General features: G+C 46.3%; 1 protein-coding gene across 1 annotated transcript; it reads left to right on the forward strand.

Annotated features, from left to right (window-relative positions):
* Window positions 1–752: 752 nt before the first annotated feature.
* Window positions 753–17,409, forward strand: TM9SF1 (transmembrane 9 superfamily member 1). The gene is made up of 5 exons (XM_058180314.1): window positions 753–850; window positions 4,649–5,007; window positions 9,883–10,690; window positions 11,961–12,234; window positions 14,829–17,409. Exons 2-5 carry the CDS (start codon window positions 4,693–4,695, stop codon window positions 15,220–15,222), a joined length of 1,791 nt encoding a protein of 596 aa, XP_058036297.1. The 5' UTR covers window positions 753–850; window positions 4,649–4,692; the 3' UTR covers window positions 15,223–17,409.
* Window positions 17,410–18,173: the final 764 nt, after the last annotated feature.

An 18,173-nucleotide genomic window follows, 5' to 3' on the forward strand; every position in this document is an offset into this window, starting at 1 on the left:
ATTAATTGATTGGATAAGTGATGATGATGAGTTTAGCTTCAGGCTTGGAAAGCTGCTACCCGAGAAAGGAAACCCTACCCAGCTTCCTTTTCAAGAAAAGATGGGACGGCCATTTGTCAGAAATGGGTGTAGGCTTAGGCGAGGGGGTTGGACTAGATGACCTCTAGTGGGTCCCTTTCCCAACTCTGGTTAATCTGAGATTGAAGACAATCCTGGAAGGAATGAAGTCTTGCAATGGTTGGAAGATGCTGGATTGATGCGAATTTCTGCCTGCCTTGCGAGAGTCTAGAGGACCTCACGGAGCCCCCGCTTCCCGCTCACGCCTTTTTTCCTTCTCCTTATTTCCAACGTGAGCCTGCCCCTTTAAGGAGTGGGCGGGGCCAGAGCGTGACGAGAGCCCTGACGTCACCGGCTCTCCCTCAGGGAAAGCCCCCCCCCCGCTTCCCCAACCCGGAACTGCGTCCTGGTGTGGGCAGCGAGGCCCCCCGCGACCCGCTGAGGGCGGAAGCGAGCGAGGGACGTGGCTCAGGCTGTCCCGGGCGATCGCCTGAAGGACCCTGACAACTCCGAAGCCCGCGGCTCCTCGACGAAGCCCTTTTTCGCCCTTAAAGACCGCGCGGCCGAGACGCGGAGAAGCCGAGCGGGACCCTCCCGGAAAAAAGGCCTCGTAAAACCCGACGGGAGCGGGGCTTCAAAAATCAGGCAGCGCTTTGGACAACCGCTCAGGCTCCCCCTCCCTCCCTCCCTCCCAACTGCCCCCCCCTTCCCCACCGCAGCTTGGCTGGCTGGCTGCACTTGTGAACTTTCGCCTTTCTTTCTTTCTTTCTTTTTTTTCCTTAAGAGGCTGCAGGTGAGTGGGGGGGGGGGCGCTTTTGGGGGAGGGGGGCTTGGTGCATAGAATCCCACCCCCCCTGCCCAAGAAAGGAAGGCAAGCTGCCAGGCTGTAGCCTTTAGCCTGGCCTACCTTGCAGGGCTGTTGTGCAAGATCAAAAGGGGAGGGGGTGAAGCTCAGGCTCTCCTACCAGGGTTTTTTTGGGGGGGGTTGGGGGGGGAGGAAGAAACAGGCATGTTGGGGGAGCAGCCCCATCCACAGTCCCTCCTCCCCCCCCCAGGCCAAAGAAGACCCCCCCCCACCCAAAAAAAATTGGACTGACTTACTTGCATGGCTTGGGGGGATCTAACACCCCCCCCTCAAGGTGTGTGTGTAGGTGGGGGGGGTTAGATCTGAAGCCAGGATCCCCCCCACGACCAATGGCATGGTCGAACGATAGATGCCCAAAGGCCACCAACCTGAATGGATCAGCAGCTTTTATTTATTTATTTATTTTATTTTGTCACAACAATATATGTAGGAATCATACAAAAGATTATATAGTATATAAACACATATATGAGTAAATATGAGGAGGTATAAGCATATATGTATATAGGAAGAAGAAAAGAAAAACAATAGGACAGGAACGGTAGGCACGTTTGTGCGCTTATGCACGCCCCTTATGGTCCTCTTAGGAATGGAGTGAGGTCAATAGTAGAAAGGTTTTGGTTAAAGCTTTTGGGATTATGGGAAGAGACCACAGAGTCAGGTAAAGTATTCCAAGCACTGATGATTCTGTCATATTTTCTGCAATCTAGATTAAAACGGTTGACATTAAGTTTAAATCTATTAGTTGCTCTAGTATTATTGCAATTAAAGCTGAAGTAGCTTTTAACAGGAAGGACATTACAATAGATGATTCTGTGAGTTAAGCTTAGGTCTTGTCGAAGGCGACGGAGTTCCAAGTTTTCTAAGCCTAGGATTTCAAGTCTGGTGGGATAAGGTATTTTGTTGGTTACAGAGGACTGGAGAACTCTTCTTGTAAAATATTTCTGGACACGTTCGATTGTATTGATGTCAGAGATGTGGTGAGGGTTCCAAACAGGCGAGCCGTATTCTAGAATTGGTCTAGCAAATGTTTTATCTGCTCTGGTTAGTAGTGTGGTGTTTTTGGAAAAGGTGTTTTGGAAAAGCTTATCTGGAGACCCAAAAAATAGGGGAGGGGGTGCTCTCAGCACTGGGTTCAACTTCACCCATTCTGCTCAACCTTAAAACCGCCCTCCTTTTTTACGGAACCCAAATAGAAAAGTGGCCTGATTTTTGGGGGGCCCAACGTGCTGAGCAAGGAACCAAACAACCGCACGGCATATGGTAGCCATCTGAAGAGTGAAGCCCATTGGGGGAATCGGGGGGGGGGGGCTGGGGGGGGCGTCAGGCAGGCTGCTGGCCTAGATGTAGAGCGATCTGTCTGTTTGTCTGCCGTCTAATGTAATCTCTATCTATCAATCTGTCTCTCTGTCTGTATCATCTATTGACCAATCTATCATCCATCTAAATGTTGTACCTTGATGAAGGTATCTTTTCTTTTATGTACACTGAGCTCATATGCACCAAGACAAATTCCTTGTGTGTCCAATCACGCTTGGCCAATAAAAAATTCTATTCTATTCTATTCTATTCTATTCTATTCTATTCTATTCTATTCTATTCTATTCTATTCTATTCTATCATCTATCATCTAAGTATATATGTATCTATCTATCTATCTATCTATGTATCTATCTATCTATCATCTAAGTATGTATGTATGTATCTATCTACCTACTGATTGATCTGTCTGTATCATCTATTGATCAATCTATCATCTATCTATCATCTAAGTATGTATGTATGTATGTATCTACTGATTGATTTCTCTATCCGTATCATCTGTTGATCAATCTATCACCTATCATCTAAGTATGTATGTCTCTATCTATCTACCTACTGATCGTTCTGTCTCTCTGTATCATCTATTCATCAATCATCTATGTATGTATGTACGTATTTATTTATGTATCTATCTATCTATCTATCTATCTATCTATTTAGCTATCTATCTATCTATCTATCTATCTATCTATCTATCTATCTATCTATCTATCTAAATATAATAGAATTCTTTATAGAATAGAATAGAATTTTTTATTGGCCAAGTGTGATTGGACACACAAGGAATTTGTCTTGGTGCATACGCTCTCAGTGTACATAAAAGAAAAGATACCTTCATCAAGGTACAACACTTAAAACACTTAATGATAGTCATAGGCTACAAATAAGCAATCAGGAAACAATATCAGTATAAATCGTAAGGATACCAGCAACAAAGTTACAGTCATACAGTCATAAGTGGAAGGAGATGGGTGGTGGGAACGATGAGAAAGTTAACAGTAACGCAGACTTAATATACTTAATATGTATATCTAAGAAATATATGTAATGATTAGATATATATAGTACTGCATATATAAAAAAATCTTTGTGTCTGTCTATAATCTATGTATATATATATTTGTCTGTCTGTCTGTCTACCTAACTATATACGTAGCTATTTATCATCTCTACATATTTGTGTGTCTACCTACCAACCTACCCTATCTATCTATCTATCTATCTATCTATCTATCTATCTATCTATCTATCTATCTATCTCTATCTATCATTACCTGCCATTTACCTAACTACTTATAATCTCTACATGTCTGTCTGTCTATCTACCTACTTACCTAACATTATCTATCTACCTACCAGTGTCTGTGTGTCTGTGTGTCTGTGTGTCTGTCTGTCTGTCTGTCTGTCTGTCTGTCTGTTTATCTATCTATCTATCTATCTATCTATCTATCTATCTATCTATCTATCTATCTATCTATCTAAATATAATATACATGTATATCTAAGAAATGTGTGTGTGTGTGTGTATTTATTACCGTAGATATAAAAAAAATCTTTTTGTCTATAATTTATGTATATATGTATGTGTCTGTCTGTCTACCTAACTATATAAGTAGCTATTTAACATATCTATGTGTTTGGCTGGCTGGCTGGCTGTCTATCTACATATCTACCTACCTACCTACCTATCTGTCATTACCTGCCATCTACCTAGCTACGTATTATCTCTACATGTCTGTCTATCTATTTACCTACTTACCTAACATTATCTATCTAGCTATCTACCAGTATCCCCTAGCTAGCTATCATAATATAATACTCTATACCATCAATTGTGTTGTAAATGTTGTACCTTGATGAAGGTATCTTTTCTTTTATGTACACTGAGAGCATCTGCACCAAGACAAATTCCTTGTGTGTCCAATCACACTTGGCCAATAAAAATTCTATTCTATTCTATTCTATTCTATTCTATTCTATTCTATTCTATTCTATTCTATTCTATTCTATTCTATTCTATACATCTAAGAAATATATAAGTAATATATATTTAATATACAAATTTGATTAAATAAATAAATATATAGTAGACATTTTTAAAAAAATCTCTTACCCTTATGGGCAGCCTGGATGGTCTACCAGGGAGTTTGGGAGTTCTTGCAGAGGATCTTGGTTATTCCGAGCAGGAGGTTGGAGTAGAAGACCCCGAAGGTCCCTTCCAGATTTATTCTGAATGACTTTAAAAGGGGTGTGTGTGTTGGACTTCCACTCCCAGAATTCCCCAGCCAGCCATGAAGTCCATCCCTCTTTAAAGAATCCAAGCTTCAAGCTTGAGACAAACTACTCTCAATTCCTTCCTGGAAAAAAATGACACACTCTTTTTTTTTTCTTTCTTCACCCCAGCCCTTACTCCCTACCCTCTTATCCCCCCCCAGCTCCTCCCCAGCATGGCTCCCTATCCCTTCCTTGTCCTCTTTGTCTCCTTCCTTCGTTTCCTAGCCGTGGCCCCTTCCGAGACGCACTACCAGCAGGGATCGAAAGTCATGCTGTACGTCAATAAAGTCGGACCTTACCACAACCCCCAAGAGACCTACCATTACTACCAGTTGCCGGTCTGCTCGCCGACTCCCATCCGTCACAAAAGCTTGACCTTGGGGGAAGTTCTGGACGGGGACCGCATGGCCGAATCCATGTACGAGATCCACTTCCGGCAGAATGTGGAAAAGAAGCTCCTTTGTCAGAAGAAGCTCTCCCCGGACGAGGTAAAATCCATTCGCCGTTATCGGGTCTAGGATTTTTCGCCTCGAACTTTTGGCACTGCCTTTTTTCCCCACTTCAGACCCACGAGCTGGCCTTCAGCCAGTGGATTCACGGCTCTTATCAGTCCTAGCAGAGAAATCGCAGCTGCCTGCCAAAGTTCAAACAAATGACTCACGTAGCAAGACTTTCAGCTCTTTTTGAAACGGATCAGCTAAACTTTTGCTTCCCGTGGAGTGAGAGCAGTCCCAAAGCTCCTTATATATCCTGTGGGGTGGGGCTCCTGCCCCACCCTTCCTTTTGATGACGCCGCCTCTCTAATCTTCTGAAGCGCGGGTCAAGCCAAGCTTGATTATTATTATTATCAGCTAGGTCTGAAGGCGTAGCCTGGGGAAGGGAGGAATCAGGGGATGACGGCCTCATTACGTCCTCCGACTGGTCTGGTTCTGGCTCCTGGAGCCGAGCCAAAGGAATTGGTGCTCCCGAGGTAAGCCTTACCGGCCCTTCCCCCTCACTCTCGGAGTCACTTTCGGGCATGGGGCCAGGCTCGGGGGCTGGAGTCACAACACAGGGTTTCTCCTCTGTGTTGTTATGCCTCGGCACTTTGGGCCAAGGCCCCTCTGTCCCAGTCCCTTCGCCAGCGCCCATTCGTCACAGTACACCCCTGCACCGATTGGCTGGTTTCGAACTGTCCTGTGCGCCCAAAAGCCCGACGCGAACTGTAATGTGACGAATGGGCTGCGGCAAAGGGACTGGGATGGTGTTGTGTCTGCGCCCCCCGAGCCGGGCCCCCTGCCAGAAAGTGACTTGGAAAGTGAGGGGGAAGGGCCATCAGGACTTACCTCGGGAGCACCGGCTTCCCTGGCTCAGCTCCAGGAGCCAGAGGCAGGCCAGGTGGAGGAGATAACGAGGCCTCTGTCCCCTGGCTCTTCCCCCCCGGCCACACCTCCAGATCCGGCTGATGGCAATCAGGCCTGGCTGGACCCTAGGTTTCGTAGGCAGGAGAGGCGGGAACAACAGAAGCAGGGGTGGGGCAGGCCTAGGAAGTGCTGAGTCATGGAGCCACACCCCACAGGATATAAAACCAGCGAGGGCTGCTATGCCTCTTCGTAGCAGGCAAATCAACTGCTTAACTAAGAGCTGAAGTACTGTTTGTTCCTGGGTGACTCATCGGCATCAAGGGAGATAACAGAGACACTTGGCAGACGCTCACTAGTTTGCTGCCAGAGCTGATAGTGCCGGCTAATTAAGCCATCGCTCGGATGGAGGCGAGGGGGGACAGAACAGATGGAGGGGCCGTGGCGCAAAGTGCGGAGGCATAATAACACGGAGGCGAAATCCTGGTGGAGAAACAGACACCGTCAAGAGTTCGAGGTGAAAAGTCCCATTCCGGCCGTATCGGAGGCGCGGTCCCAGGCAGTACATCCCCGCTTTTTTTTCAATACAGGCAGTCCTCGATGTACGACCGCCGCTGAGGCCAGATTTCCGTGGCTTAAGCAAGACGGTTGTTCGGTGAGGTCTGCCTCACTTTGTGACTTTTTTTGCCCCTCCCGTTGTTAAGTGAATCGCCGCGGACGTCAAGCGAGGAAATGCGGTTTGGGAAGCGAATCTGGCTTCCCGCATCGCAAAAAAGGGCCCTGGGACGTTGCAACCGTCATAAATACGAACCAGTCTGAATTGGGATCACGTGACAATGGGGTGGGGAGAGGAACGCTGCAATGGTCGTAAGGGTGAAAAACTGGTCGTAAGTCGCATTTGTCGAATGACTTGGTAAACTTAGAACGGTCGCTAAATGACTGTTGTCGGTCGAGGGATGCCTGTATTGCTTTTCCACTGAATTTTTGTTCAGATTCTTTTGTTAAGAAGAGGAAAGGAGGAGGAAAAAAATGCTTTTTAATGTTCATATCAAACCAGTCACTTGTTTGTGATGGCTCGAAGTTACGACGTACCTTCCAAAAGCTACTTATGTCCCTGTTCCAGAGTTCCGAGTGCTGGAAACAAAACAGACAAACACACGTGTGGCTGCCGCTCAGGCATTTGGCAACCGACTCATCGTTACGGCTGGTTGCAGCGTTCCGCATTCACCTGCCTCCCGATTTACGAGGTTTTTCACTTGGCCTCTGGGAAAAAAACACGCCCATAGGAATACATTGATTCGCTTAACGGTTCGCTTTATTTAACGACCGCCAGGAAAAAAGTGGTTCAAATCAAATTGTCAACATTAACGAAATTCTGGAATCCAATATAGCCTGAACTGGAGAATTTCCCTGTATACATTTAAGAGAACAAAGACTATAAGACACATTAGAGCTAGTTTGAGCTAGCGGTTAAGGCACCATGCTAGAAACCAGGAGATGGTGAGTTCTAGTTCTAGACATTAAAAACTGGCCGGATGATTTTGGGCCAATCACCAGGAGACAGTGAGTTCTAATCCCACCTCAGGCACAAAGGTTGACTTTGGGCCAATCACCAGGAGACGGTGAGTTCTAGTCCCACCTCAGGCATGAAAGCCGACTGGGTAACTTTGGGCCAATCACTAGGAGACGGTGAGTTCTAGTTCCACCTCAGGCCCGAAGGCAGGCTGGGTGATTCTGGACCCATCACAGGAGGCAGTGAGTTCAAGGCCCATCTTTGGCATGAAAGCTTGAGTGGCAAAACGCTAGGAAGGAAAAAAGCCACAACCACACGACGTTAGAAACAGACGTTAGAAAAGGAAGGAAAATGAGGAAGGGAGAAAAAGAGAACCCCCCCCCCAAAAAAAAATGGTAGGGAAAATTTTAATCGGGAAGCCAACGACCTTGTAAATCTAAATTTATCGCCGTCTCGTCGTATGAAAAAACAGCCACGAGGCAGGCTATCTAAATCCTGGGAAGTAGTTAAAACTCATGGATTGGATTTGGATAAGTTGACATCTGCCATTGTTAGTCCTCTGTTAGTCCTCTGTGGCTCAGACTGGTAAGACAGTCTGTTATTAACAGCAGCTGCTTGCAATTACTGCAGGTTCAAGCCCCACTAGGCCCAAGGTTGACTCAGCCTGCCATCCTTTATAAGGTAGGTAAAATGAGGACCCAGATTGTTGGGGGCAATAAAAGTTGACTTTGTATATAATATACAAATGGATGAAGACTATTGCTTGACACAGTGTAAGCCGCCCTGAGTCTTCGGAGAAGGGCGGGATATAAATGCAAATAAAATAAATAAATAAATAAAAAATAGTTACAACTCCCATCATCCTTACCAATCCAAAGCTGGGAGTTACAGATCAATTATTTCTAAAATATCACACATGGCTTGCGTTTCAGAGTCCGAATCGCAAATTTGAAATCTGCGTCTTTCATTCATTCAGCAATAATAATAATAATAATAATAATAATAATAATAATAATAATAATAATAATAATAATAATAATAATAATAATAATAATAATAATTTAATTTCTATACCGTCCTTCTCCCGAAGAACTCAGGGCGGTTTACAGCCACAGTAAAATACAAAAACAACGCATACAATGCTAAAAACAAACATTAAAAAACTTATTCAATTGGCCCCATTTAAAATACAATATCAACCCTGTAAAACTAATACAATTTAAAACCCATAAAATCAATTAAAAATTTAAAAAATTCAAGCCAGTCCAGCAACTTTGAGAGGAATGGACTTCCAACTCCCAGAATCCCTTGCTAACCTAGGTATGGTGGGTGGGGGATTCTGGGAGTTGGAAGTCCACCCCTCTTAAAAGTTCCTGAGGTTGAGAAGAGACACTTTAACCCAGGGGTCTGCAACTTTAAACACTCAAAGAGCCACTTGCACCCGTTTCCCACAGAAAAGAAAACGCCAGGAGCCACAAAACCTTTCCCGTGCCTGACTATTTCCTGAGCGGCCACAAAACTAGCATATGTAGTTGTAATTAAATGTTCCTGTTTTCTTCTGAAACTTTTCTTGGATTTATCTACGATTGGCCTACCAGGGGTTGAAAAGCTCAATAAATTGCGTGCCGGTGGGTGTTGCGCATTGATGGTTGGTGACGCATATTTTGAGCGACGGAGCCGCAGCAGACAGGTGAGAGAGCCACAAGCGGCTCCAGAGCCACAGGTTGCCGACCTCTGCTCTAGCCCTTCTTCGGTAGTCTTTATGGCACATCCTTAGTGGAGAACTTTTCCCTTGGAGCAGGGGTCTCCAACCTAGACAACCTTACGACATGCTCTGGCTGAGGAATTCTGGGAGTTGAAGTCCGCAAGTCGTAAAGTTGCCGAGGTTGGAAACCCCCTGATCTTGAGGATTCTCCTCTATGGCGAAAACTCTAGAGCAGTGATTCTCAACCTTGGTGTCTTGAAGATGGGTGGACTTCAACTCCCAGAATTTCCCAACCAGCCATGCTATCTGAGGAATTCTGGGAGTTGAAGTCCACCCATCTTCAAGATGTCAAGGTTGAGAAACGCCGCTCTACCATAGACTTAATAGCCCTAGCTGGCTGGGGAATTCTGGGAATTGAAGTCCACCCACTTTCAAGTCACCAAGGTTGAGGAGCACTCTCCTAGATCCATTTCCTTGGTTCTTTCTTGTGAATCGCTGAACTCAGAATTAAGAGAGTTGGTGGCTTTGACATCTGAAGTCCAGTAGAACCAGTGGTGGGTTTCAGATTATGTTACTACTGGTTGCGCCCGGTTCGCACGCACGCCTTCCTTTGGCACATGCACTTGGCCTTCCGCACATGTGCTTTGCTCGTGTACACGCCTTCCGTGTATGCACCCGGCGTCAAAAACATGCCTAAATAGGAGCTGGGATGGATGGGCAGGCCAACCCCTGATTTCTGCTACCGGTTCGGACGAACCGGTCTTAACCGGCTGAACCCATATTTGTTTTCTTTCCTCCGCGGCAGGTAGAGCGTCTCCGCCAGGCTATCGAGGAACTCTACTACTTTGAATTTGTAGTGGACGACTTACCGCTCCGCGGCTTTGTGGGCTACATGGAGGAGAGCGGCTTCCTGCCCCACACCCACAAGATCGGGCTCTGGACCCACTTAGACTTCTACTTGGAGTGGAACGGCGACCGCATCGTCTACGCCAACGTCAGCGTCCGCAACGTGAAGCCCACCAGCTTGGACGACATGCAGGGCGTACTGCCCGTCACTTACACCTACAGCGTCCATTGGTCGGAGACCAGCGCAGAGCGCCAAGGGGAACGGCGGGGCAGTCACAACGGAGACGACGGCTTCTTCCCTCACACCTTGGAGATCCACTGGCTCTCCATCATCAATTCCATGGTGCTGGTCTTTCTGTTGGTGGGCTTTGTGGTCGTCATCCTCATGCGAGTCCTCAAGAATGACCTGGCCCGCTACAACCTGGATGAGGAGGCCTCTTCGTCGTCCTCGGGAGATGACTTTGATCAAGGGGACAACGGGTGGAAGATCATTCACACGGATGTCTTCCGGTTTCCACCCTACCGCAGCCTCCTCTGTGCCGTGTTGGGCGTGGGCAGCCAGTTCCTAGCCCTGGGTACCGGCATCATCGTCATGGCCCTGCTGGGCATGTTCAATGTCCACCGACATGGGGCCATCAACTCAGCCGCCATCCTCCTCTACGCCCTGACTTGCTGCATCTCCGGTTACGTGTCCAGTAACTTTTATCGCCAGATCGGCGGCGAGCGATGGGTCTGGAATATACTGCTGACCACAAGCCTTTTCTCCGGTGAGGTTCCATCTCCCTCCAGCGCTCGGAAATAATGGTCATCCACCAGTTCCTCCTGGCTGGAGGTCCACTGATTTCCCAGTTTCCTTTAGCCAAAGATAGGGATACTCCTAGCCCTTCTTCCACAGTCTTTATGGCACGCTTGATTCGGAGGACGTTTTCCTAGGGCAGAGGTGAGGAACGATAGCCAGCCATGGCTGGCTCAGGAATTCTGGGAGTTGAAGTCCCCAAGTCATGAATGGAATGGAATAGAATAGAATAGAATAGAATAGAAAATATGGAATGGAATGGAAGAATGGAATGGAACAGGACAGAACGGAATAGAATGGAACAGAACGGAACAGAACAGAACAGAAAAGAATAGAATAGAAAATATGGAATGGAATGAAATAGAACAGAACAGAATAATGGAATGGAGTGGAGTGGAGTGGAGTGGAGTGGAATGGAATGGAATAGAATAGAATAGAATAGAATAGAATAGAATAGAATAGAATAGAATAGAATAGAATAGAATAGAAAACATGGAAGGGAAGGGAAGGGAATAAAACAGAATGGAATAGAATAGAAAATATGGAATGGAATGGAAGAATGGAATGGAACAGAACAGAACAGAATAGAATGGAACGGAACGGAACAGAATAGAACAGAAAAAAATAGAATAGAAAATATGGAATGGAATGGAATAGAACAGAACAGAATAATGGAATGGAGTGGAGTGGAGTAGAATGGAATGGAATGGAATAGAATAGAATAGAATATATGGAATGGAATAGAATAGAATAGAATAGAATAGAATAGAATAGAATAGAATAGAATAGAATAGAATAGAATAGAATAGAAAATATGGAAGGGAAGTGAAGGGAATAAAACAGAATGGAATGGAATAGAATAGAATAAAACAATAGAGTAGAATAGAATAGAATAGAATAGAATAGAATAGAATAGAATAGAATATATGGAATGGAATGGAATGGAATAGAATAGAATAGAATAGAATAGAATAGAATATGGAATAAAATAGAATAGAATAGAATAGAAAATATAATAGAAAATGGAATGGAATAGAAAATGGAATAAAATAGAATAGAAAATAAATGGAATGGAATGGAATAGAATAGAATATGGAATAAAATAAAATATATAATAGAAAATATAATAAAAAATGGGATGGGATGGGATGGAATAAAAATATAAAATACAATAGAATAAAAATAAAATAATATAAATTTAGCCGCTCTCTTTTTTCTCTCTCCTTTTCCCTCCGATCAAGCCCCCTTCTTCCTGACTTGGAGCGTGGTGAACTCCGTCCATTGGGCCAATGGGTCCACCCAAGCCCTGCCGGTCACCACCATCTTCCTGCTGCTGACGGTCTGGCTGCTGGTGGGCTTCCCGCTGACAGTCATCGGCGGCATCTTTGGCAAGAACCGGGCCACACCCTTCGACGCCCCCTGTCGCACCAAGAACATCGCCCGGGAAATCCCTCCCCAGCCCTGGTACAAGTCGACGGTGGTGCATATGACCATTGGAGGGTTTCTTCCCTTCAGGTGAGAAGCAGCAAGGGGAACTGGGTAAGGCTGGTCCAGTGGTATTCAGCCAGTTCGGCTGAACCGGTATTCAGCCGGTTCGGCTGAAACGCTATTCAGCCGGTTCGGCTGAAACGCTATTCAGCCGGTTCGGCTGAAACGCTATTCAGCCGGTTCGGCTGAAACGCTATTCAGCCGGTTCGGCTGAAACGCTATTCAGCCGGTTTGGCTGAAACGCTATTCAGCCGGTTCGGCTGAAACGCTATTCAGCCGGTTCGGACTGGTTCGGGTGAACTGGTAGCGGCGACCTTATGCCGTCCTATTTAGCCACGTTTTCTAAGCCGTGTGCATTAGAGATGGGTTTCAGCAGGTTCTGACCGGTTCTGGAGAACCGGTCGCGGAAATTTTGAGTAGTTCAGAGAACCGGTAAATACCACCTCTGATAGGCCCCGCCCCCATCTATTCTCTCCCTCCCGAGTCTCAGCTGATCGGGAGGAAATGGGGATTTTGCAGTATCCTTCCCTTGGATTGGGGAAGGAATGGAGATTTTACAGTATCCTTCCGCTGCCATGCCCACCAAGCCACATTCACAGAAATTTTGATGTCCATGCGTGCACGCGCTCCCATTTTTGGTGCGCAGCGAACCGGTGGTCAAATTATGCGAAACCCCACCTCTGGGCTGGTCCTCGGCTTAACGGCCTCAATTGGGAACAGAGTTTCTGTCACTAAACATGGCGATGGTTAAGCAAGCCCCTGCCCCGTTTTACGACTTTTTTGGGCCACGGTGATTAAGCGAATGATTTGCCGCAGTTAAACAGGTCGTGCAAATCCAAATTTCCCCCATTGGCGTTGCTTGTTCGGAAGGTCGTAAATGCGGGGGGGATGTCAGGTGACCCTCGGACACTGCAGCCGTCGTAAAATGAGCATACCAGTTGCCGAGGGCCTGAATTTTGATCGGGCGGGCGGTGGTGCTGCCACAACGGTTACCTGTCTAAGAACTGGTCACCGGAAGTCACTTCTTTCAGTGCCATTGTAACCTCGGTCACTAAAGTTACACTAAGTTGAAGAGTACCTGTATCGCTCTGCTCCTACGCCTTAACTTCCCTCCGTCTCTCCCTGGGTTGATTTTGGAACAAAGGGGTCGATCTCCCCACACACACACACCATTTGTTGCTATGTCTCGCTAGACCAGTGGTTCTCAACCTTTATAGTGCTGCGACCCCTTTAATACAGGACGGAGGCATTAAAGCGGAGACTCCTCCCCTATTAAGTTTATCGCGCCTGAAGCCAGATTAGGCTCGCAATTGGGAGCGATTGCAGCTGGCTTGAGAGGGAGACATCAGAGCAAAGATTTCTCTCTTTTTTTAATTCATCGCGCCTGAAGCCGAATTCGGCTCGCGATTTGAAGAGCCCGCAGCTGGCTTGCGGAGTCAACCATTGGAGCGCGATTCTTCGACTCGCAAGTATACTTCCCATATTTCCGATGGTCTTAGGCGACCCCTGGCAAATCGTCATTCGACCCCCAACAAGGTCGCGACCCACAGGTTGAGAACCGCTGCGCTAGAAACGCATCTCAAAGTTACCGCTTCCTCATTTTTGAGATGCGTTTCTCAACTTTGGCAGCTTGAAGATACTATATGTGTAGACTGCAACTCCCAGAATTCCCTGGCCAGACTTACAATCGAAGGAGGGAAGGATAGGGAAAGAAGAGGGAAGGAGGGAAGGAAGGAAGGAAAGACAAAAGATAGAAAAGAGGAAGGAAGATTAAAAAGGAAGGAGAGAAGGGAGGGAGATGAAAAAGAAAAGAAGATAGAAAAAAAGGAAAGGAAGGAGGGAAGGAAGGAAGGATGGGAAAAATGAAGGAAGAAGAGAGAGGGAAGGAAAGTGGAATGAAGGAAGGAGCAGAAGGGGGAGAAAAGAAAGGAAAGGAAGGCAAGAGGAAGGAAGTATAACGAAAGAAGGGAAAGGAAGGAAGAAGAGGGGAAAGGACAGAGGAAGAAGGAAGGAAGGGGGAGAAAGAAAAGTAAGGAAAAAGGGAGGGAGGGAGAAGGAAAGAAAAAGAAAGGAAAGGAAAGTGGGAGGGAGAAGAAGGAAGGAAAGAGGAAGGAAGAGAAAGGACAGGAAGAAAGGATGGAGAAAGGGGAAAGAAGGAAGGAGAGGAAAGAAAGAAAGATAGAGAAAGAAGAAGGAAGGAAGGGAGAAGGGAGGGAGAAGGACAGGAAAAGAAAGGAAAGCGGGAGGGAGAAAGGAAAAAGGAAGGGAGAGAAAGAAAAGGAAGAAAGGATAGAGAAAGGGGAAGGAAGGAAGGAAAGAAGGAAAAAGGGGAGGGAGAAGGAAAGGAAAAGAAAGGGAGGGGAGGAAGGAAGGAAGGAAGGAAAGAAAGAAGAAAGGAAGAAAGGAAGGCTGGCTGGCTGTCACAGTGGGATTATGAATTTGGGATGTCCTGGAAAATCGTGAACCCCGTCTGAGGAATTCTGGGAGTTGGAGTCCAATACATCTTTCACGTTGCCAAATTTATCCAACCGCCCTTTTGGGCCTGCGGAAGATGCCCTCCCGGGGCCGTTTAGCAGGATGCAAGCCCGACTCTCACCCGGTGCCCTCTTTTCCTCACGCAGCGCGATTTCGGTGGAGCTCTACTACATCTTCGCCACCGTCTGGGGCCGGGAGCAGTACACGCTGTACGGGATCCTCTTCTTCGTCTTCGCCATCTTGCTGAGCGTCGGGGCCTGCATCTCCATCGCCCTCACCTACTTCCAGCTCTCGGGCGAGGACTACCGGTGGTGGTGGCGTTCCATCCTGAGCGCGGGCTCCACCGGCCTCTTCATCTTCCTCTACTCCGTCTTCTACTACACCCGTCGCTCTAACATGTCCGGCACGGTGCAGACGGTCGAGTTTTTCGGCTACTCGCTGCTGACGGGCTTCGTTTTCTTCCTCATGCTGGGCACCATCTCCTTCTTCGCGTCCCTGAAGTTCATCCGTTACATCTACGTCAACCTGAAGATGGACTGAGTGGCCCCTTGCGTGGCTCCGCGTGGCTCGGGCGGGTGTGGTCGGTCCACGGTCCCTCCTCCCCCAGTTGGCATCTCCACCGAGCTCTGGGAAAAACAAACACACACCCCACCGGCTATTTATGATTCGTTGATCTCTCGGCTGGCGTTTGGGAGGGCGTCCCCCGCTTCCCGTCATGGACCCTCGCTCAGCGGCCCCTTTACGTTCTCTCCTGCTGGTCAGGACAAGTCGCCAAGCGGCGATCCTCCGACGAGTCGAGTCTAGCCAATCGGATACCTTCCTCCCTTTTACCTTTTTAAAGTGAAAACCGCCTTCCTGCCTCGAATGGGATCGTTGGTTTTTGTTTCGGTTTTTTTCCCCTGGCAATCGGTAGAAACGGGAACCTTTTTGAGATATTCCCATTTTTCCTGGCTGAGAAGGATGAGAAGCTACAACTGATTTCACACAAGTATCCCTAGATATTTTTATTATGATTTTTTCCCCTGCTGACTGTATCCTCAGTTCGGTGGATAGAAGCTACGTTTAGTTCAACACACCTATTCCTAGATATTTCATTATTCCCCACCCCCCCTATTGATTATCAGGTAGAAGCTACCTTTCGTTCAATAGGCACATTTATAGGTAGTTCATTATTATTTTTTTCCCCTGTTGACTATCATCAGTTCAACAGATAGAAGCGACAACTGGTTTCACACACTTATTTCTACATATATTTTTTTTCATTCACCCCACCCCACCCCAATTATCTAATCAGTTCAATGGATTAAAAACTACACACGTTGCTTAAATATTTCATAATTTCCCCCCCCCCCTGCTGTGATTATCTGACCATTGGGTCCAATGCACATTTCGAAATATTTTATTATTCTTTTTCCCCGCTGATGGTATCATCAGTTCAACGGATAGAAGCTGCAACAGGCGCGACCCACATTTCTAAATATTTTATTATTATTTTCCCACCCCCCCCATATAATCAGTTCAACAGGTAAAAAAAAACCTACATTCGGTTCACCACACGTCCCTTTCTTCTAATGCATTCCTTCTCTTCCCGCAGCCCGTTCGGAAAATGTGAAAATATTTTCATCTCGTTTCTTTTTTTTCCCCAGAGTTCTTGTTCGGTTTTAGGAAAAGGTCCCAGCCAACCATAAACGGGCATTTTCAAACCTGAGAGAGAGAGAGAGAGGATCAACAGATTGATGTCACACAAGGTCAAACTAGATCCCGATAGCCAAGCGACAGGTTCAAAGTACAAGAGATGTTGGCTTGTTTGGGGCAAACGCTAACCTTTAGGGGAGCTTACCCTGGCTGGTCTATCGTCCAGAGTATTTCGAGTTTCATACCGTTCGGGCACATGGGAATTGTAGTCCCAGAGCAGCCGATATTTCCCTTCAACCAGGTACCATTTCGCCACACGGAAATCAAAGCGGCGTTTCTCACGAAGTTGGGCGATTTCTGTGAAATTTGTGGGATGGGATGGACGGACCATAATGATCTGATTACTTCTAGCAGTCTCGTCGGGGATGACCCTTAATAAATAAATAAAATAATAAATAAATCCATTCATTCCTTTCATGCAACTTTTTAAGGGTCACCGATGAGATTGGTAAGAAGTAATCAGATCATGATTTTCAGGAATCTATAGAAAGGATTTCGGGCACTAGTTTTCAAACTTGGGAACGTGAAAACGGGTAGACTTTCAACTCCCAGAATTCCCCAGCCAGAAAAGCTGGGAGTTGAAGTCCCACCCATCTTCTGGGAGTTGAAGTCCCACCCATCTTCCCGTTCCCGTTCCCAAGTTTGAAAAACACTGGTGATTTTCTGCTGTTGAACTTGGTCAATGAGATCATTTGTCCTCGATCCAGCAAATTTTTCACTCTGGTTCCACCTCCCAAAATGTTTTCCTTCCTCTTCCTCCCCTCCTTTGTACAATAGTTCACCAGGTGTCTGTCCCTCTCTGCTTGTACAGGTGAGAGCCTTCTTCCCATTCCTCTCTTCTCCACCTGGCTGAAGAAAATATATATTATATTAAGGAAAAAAAAAACAAAAAAAAGTATATATAAGGAATTATGTATATTAGCAAGGGTTGAAGTTGAATTATTTTTTAATTTTGACGTCTCGGTTTTGAGTTTCTTTTTACAGATCTTGAAGTTAAATTTTATTAATAAAAAGGAAATAAATAAAAAAAAATAACCCCGATTCTGGGTGTATTCTCCACGCTGCTCCATTGTGACTTCTGCCTTAACAGTTGTTAAATGGGTTATCGGCGCTTCTTGAAACAGGGGAAATGACTGAGATGGTGTAGGGTTTCCTGCCTGGGCAGGGGGTTGGACTAGAAGGCCTCCAAGGTCCCTTCCAACTCTGTTGTTACATTATTATATTATATTATATCTTATGCGATGGTCTTAAAATCACCACAAGTGATAAACGCCACTTACCAATATACAGTTAGTCCTCGACTTAACGACCGGAGATGGTATTCACTTAACTTTCCTTACCGGTTTGCAAATGTGAGCGCGTGGGTTTCCATGCAGGCGGGTTGTTCGGTGAGCCTTGCTCCATTTTACAACCTTTCTTGCCACCGTCGCTAAGACGCTAACACTGCGGCCGTTAAGCTAGTAAGACTGTTGTGGAGTGAATCTGTCGTCCCGCTTTGGCTTTGCTTGCCAAGAAGGTCACTGTAGGGGATCACGTGACACCTCTCCGGGGACACCGCGACTGTCATAAATATGAGTCGGTTGCCGGGAGTCTGAATTTTGATCCCATGACCATGGGGAAGCTCCCAGAGTCTTTAAGTGTGAAAAACAATCCTCAGTCACTTTTTTTTCAACGCCGTTATTACTTTCGTCGGTCCCTAAAAACATTGTAAATTGAGGACTTTCAAGGTAAAGGTTCCCCTCGCACATATGTGCTAGTCGTTCCCGACTCTAGGGGGCGGTGCTCATCCCCGTTTC

The sequence above is a fragment of the Ahaetulla prasina genome, chromosome 4 (genome assembly GCF_028640845.1).
Source record: "Ahaetulla prasina isolate Xishuangbanna chromosome 4, ASM2864084v1, whole genome shotgun sequence".
Taxonomy (NCBI): domain Eukaryota; kingdom Metazoa; phylum Chordata; class Lepidosauria; order Squamata; family Colubridae; genus Ahaetulla; species Ahaetulla prasina.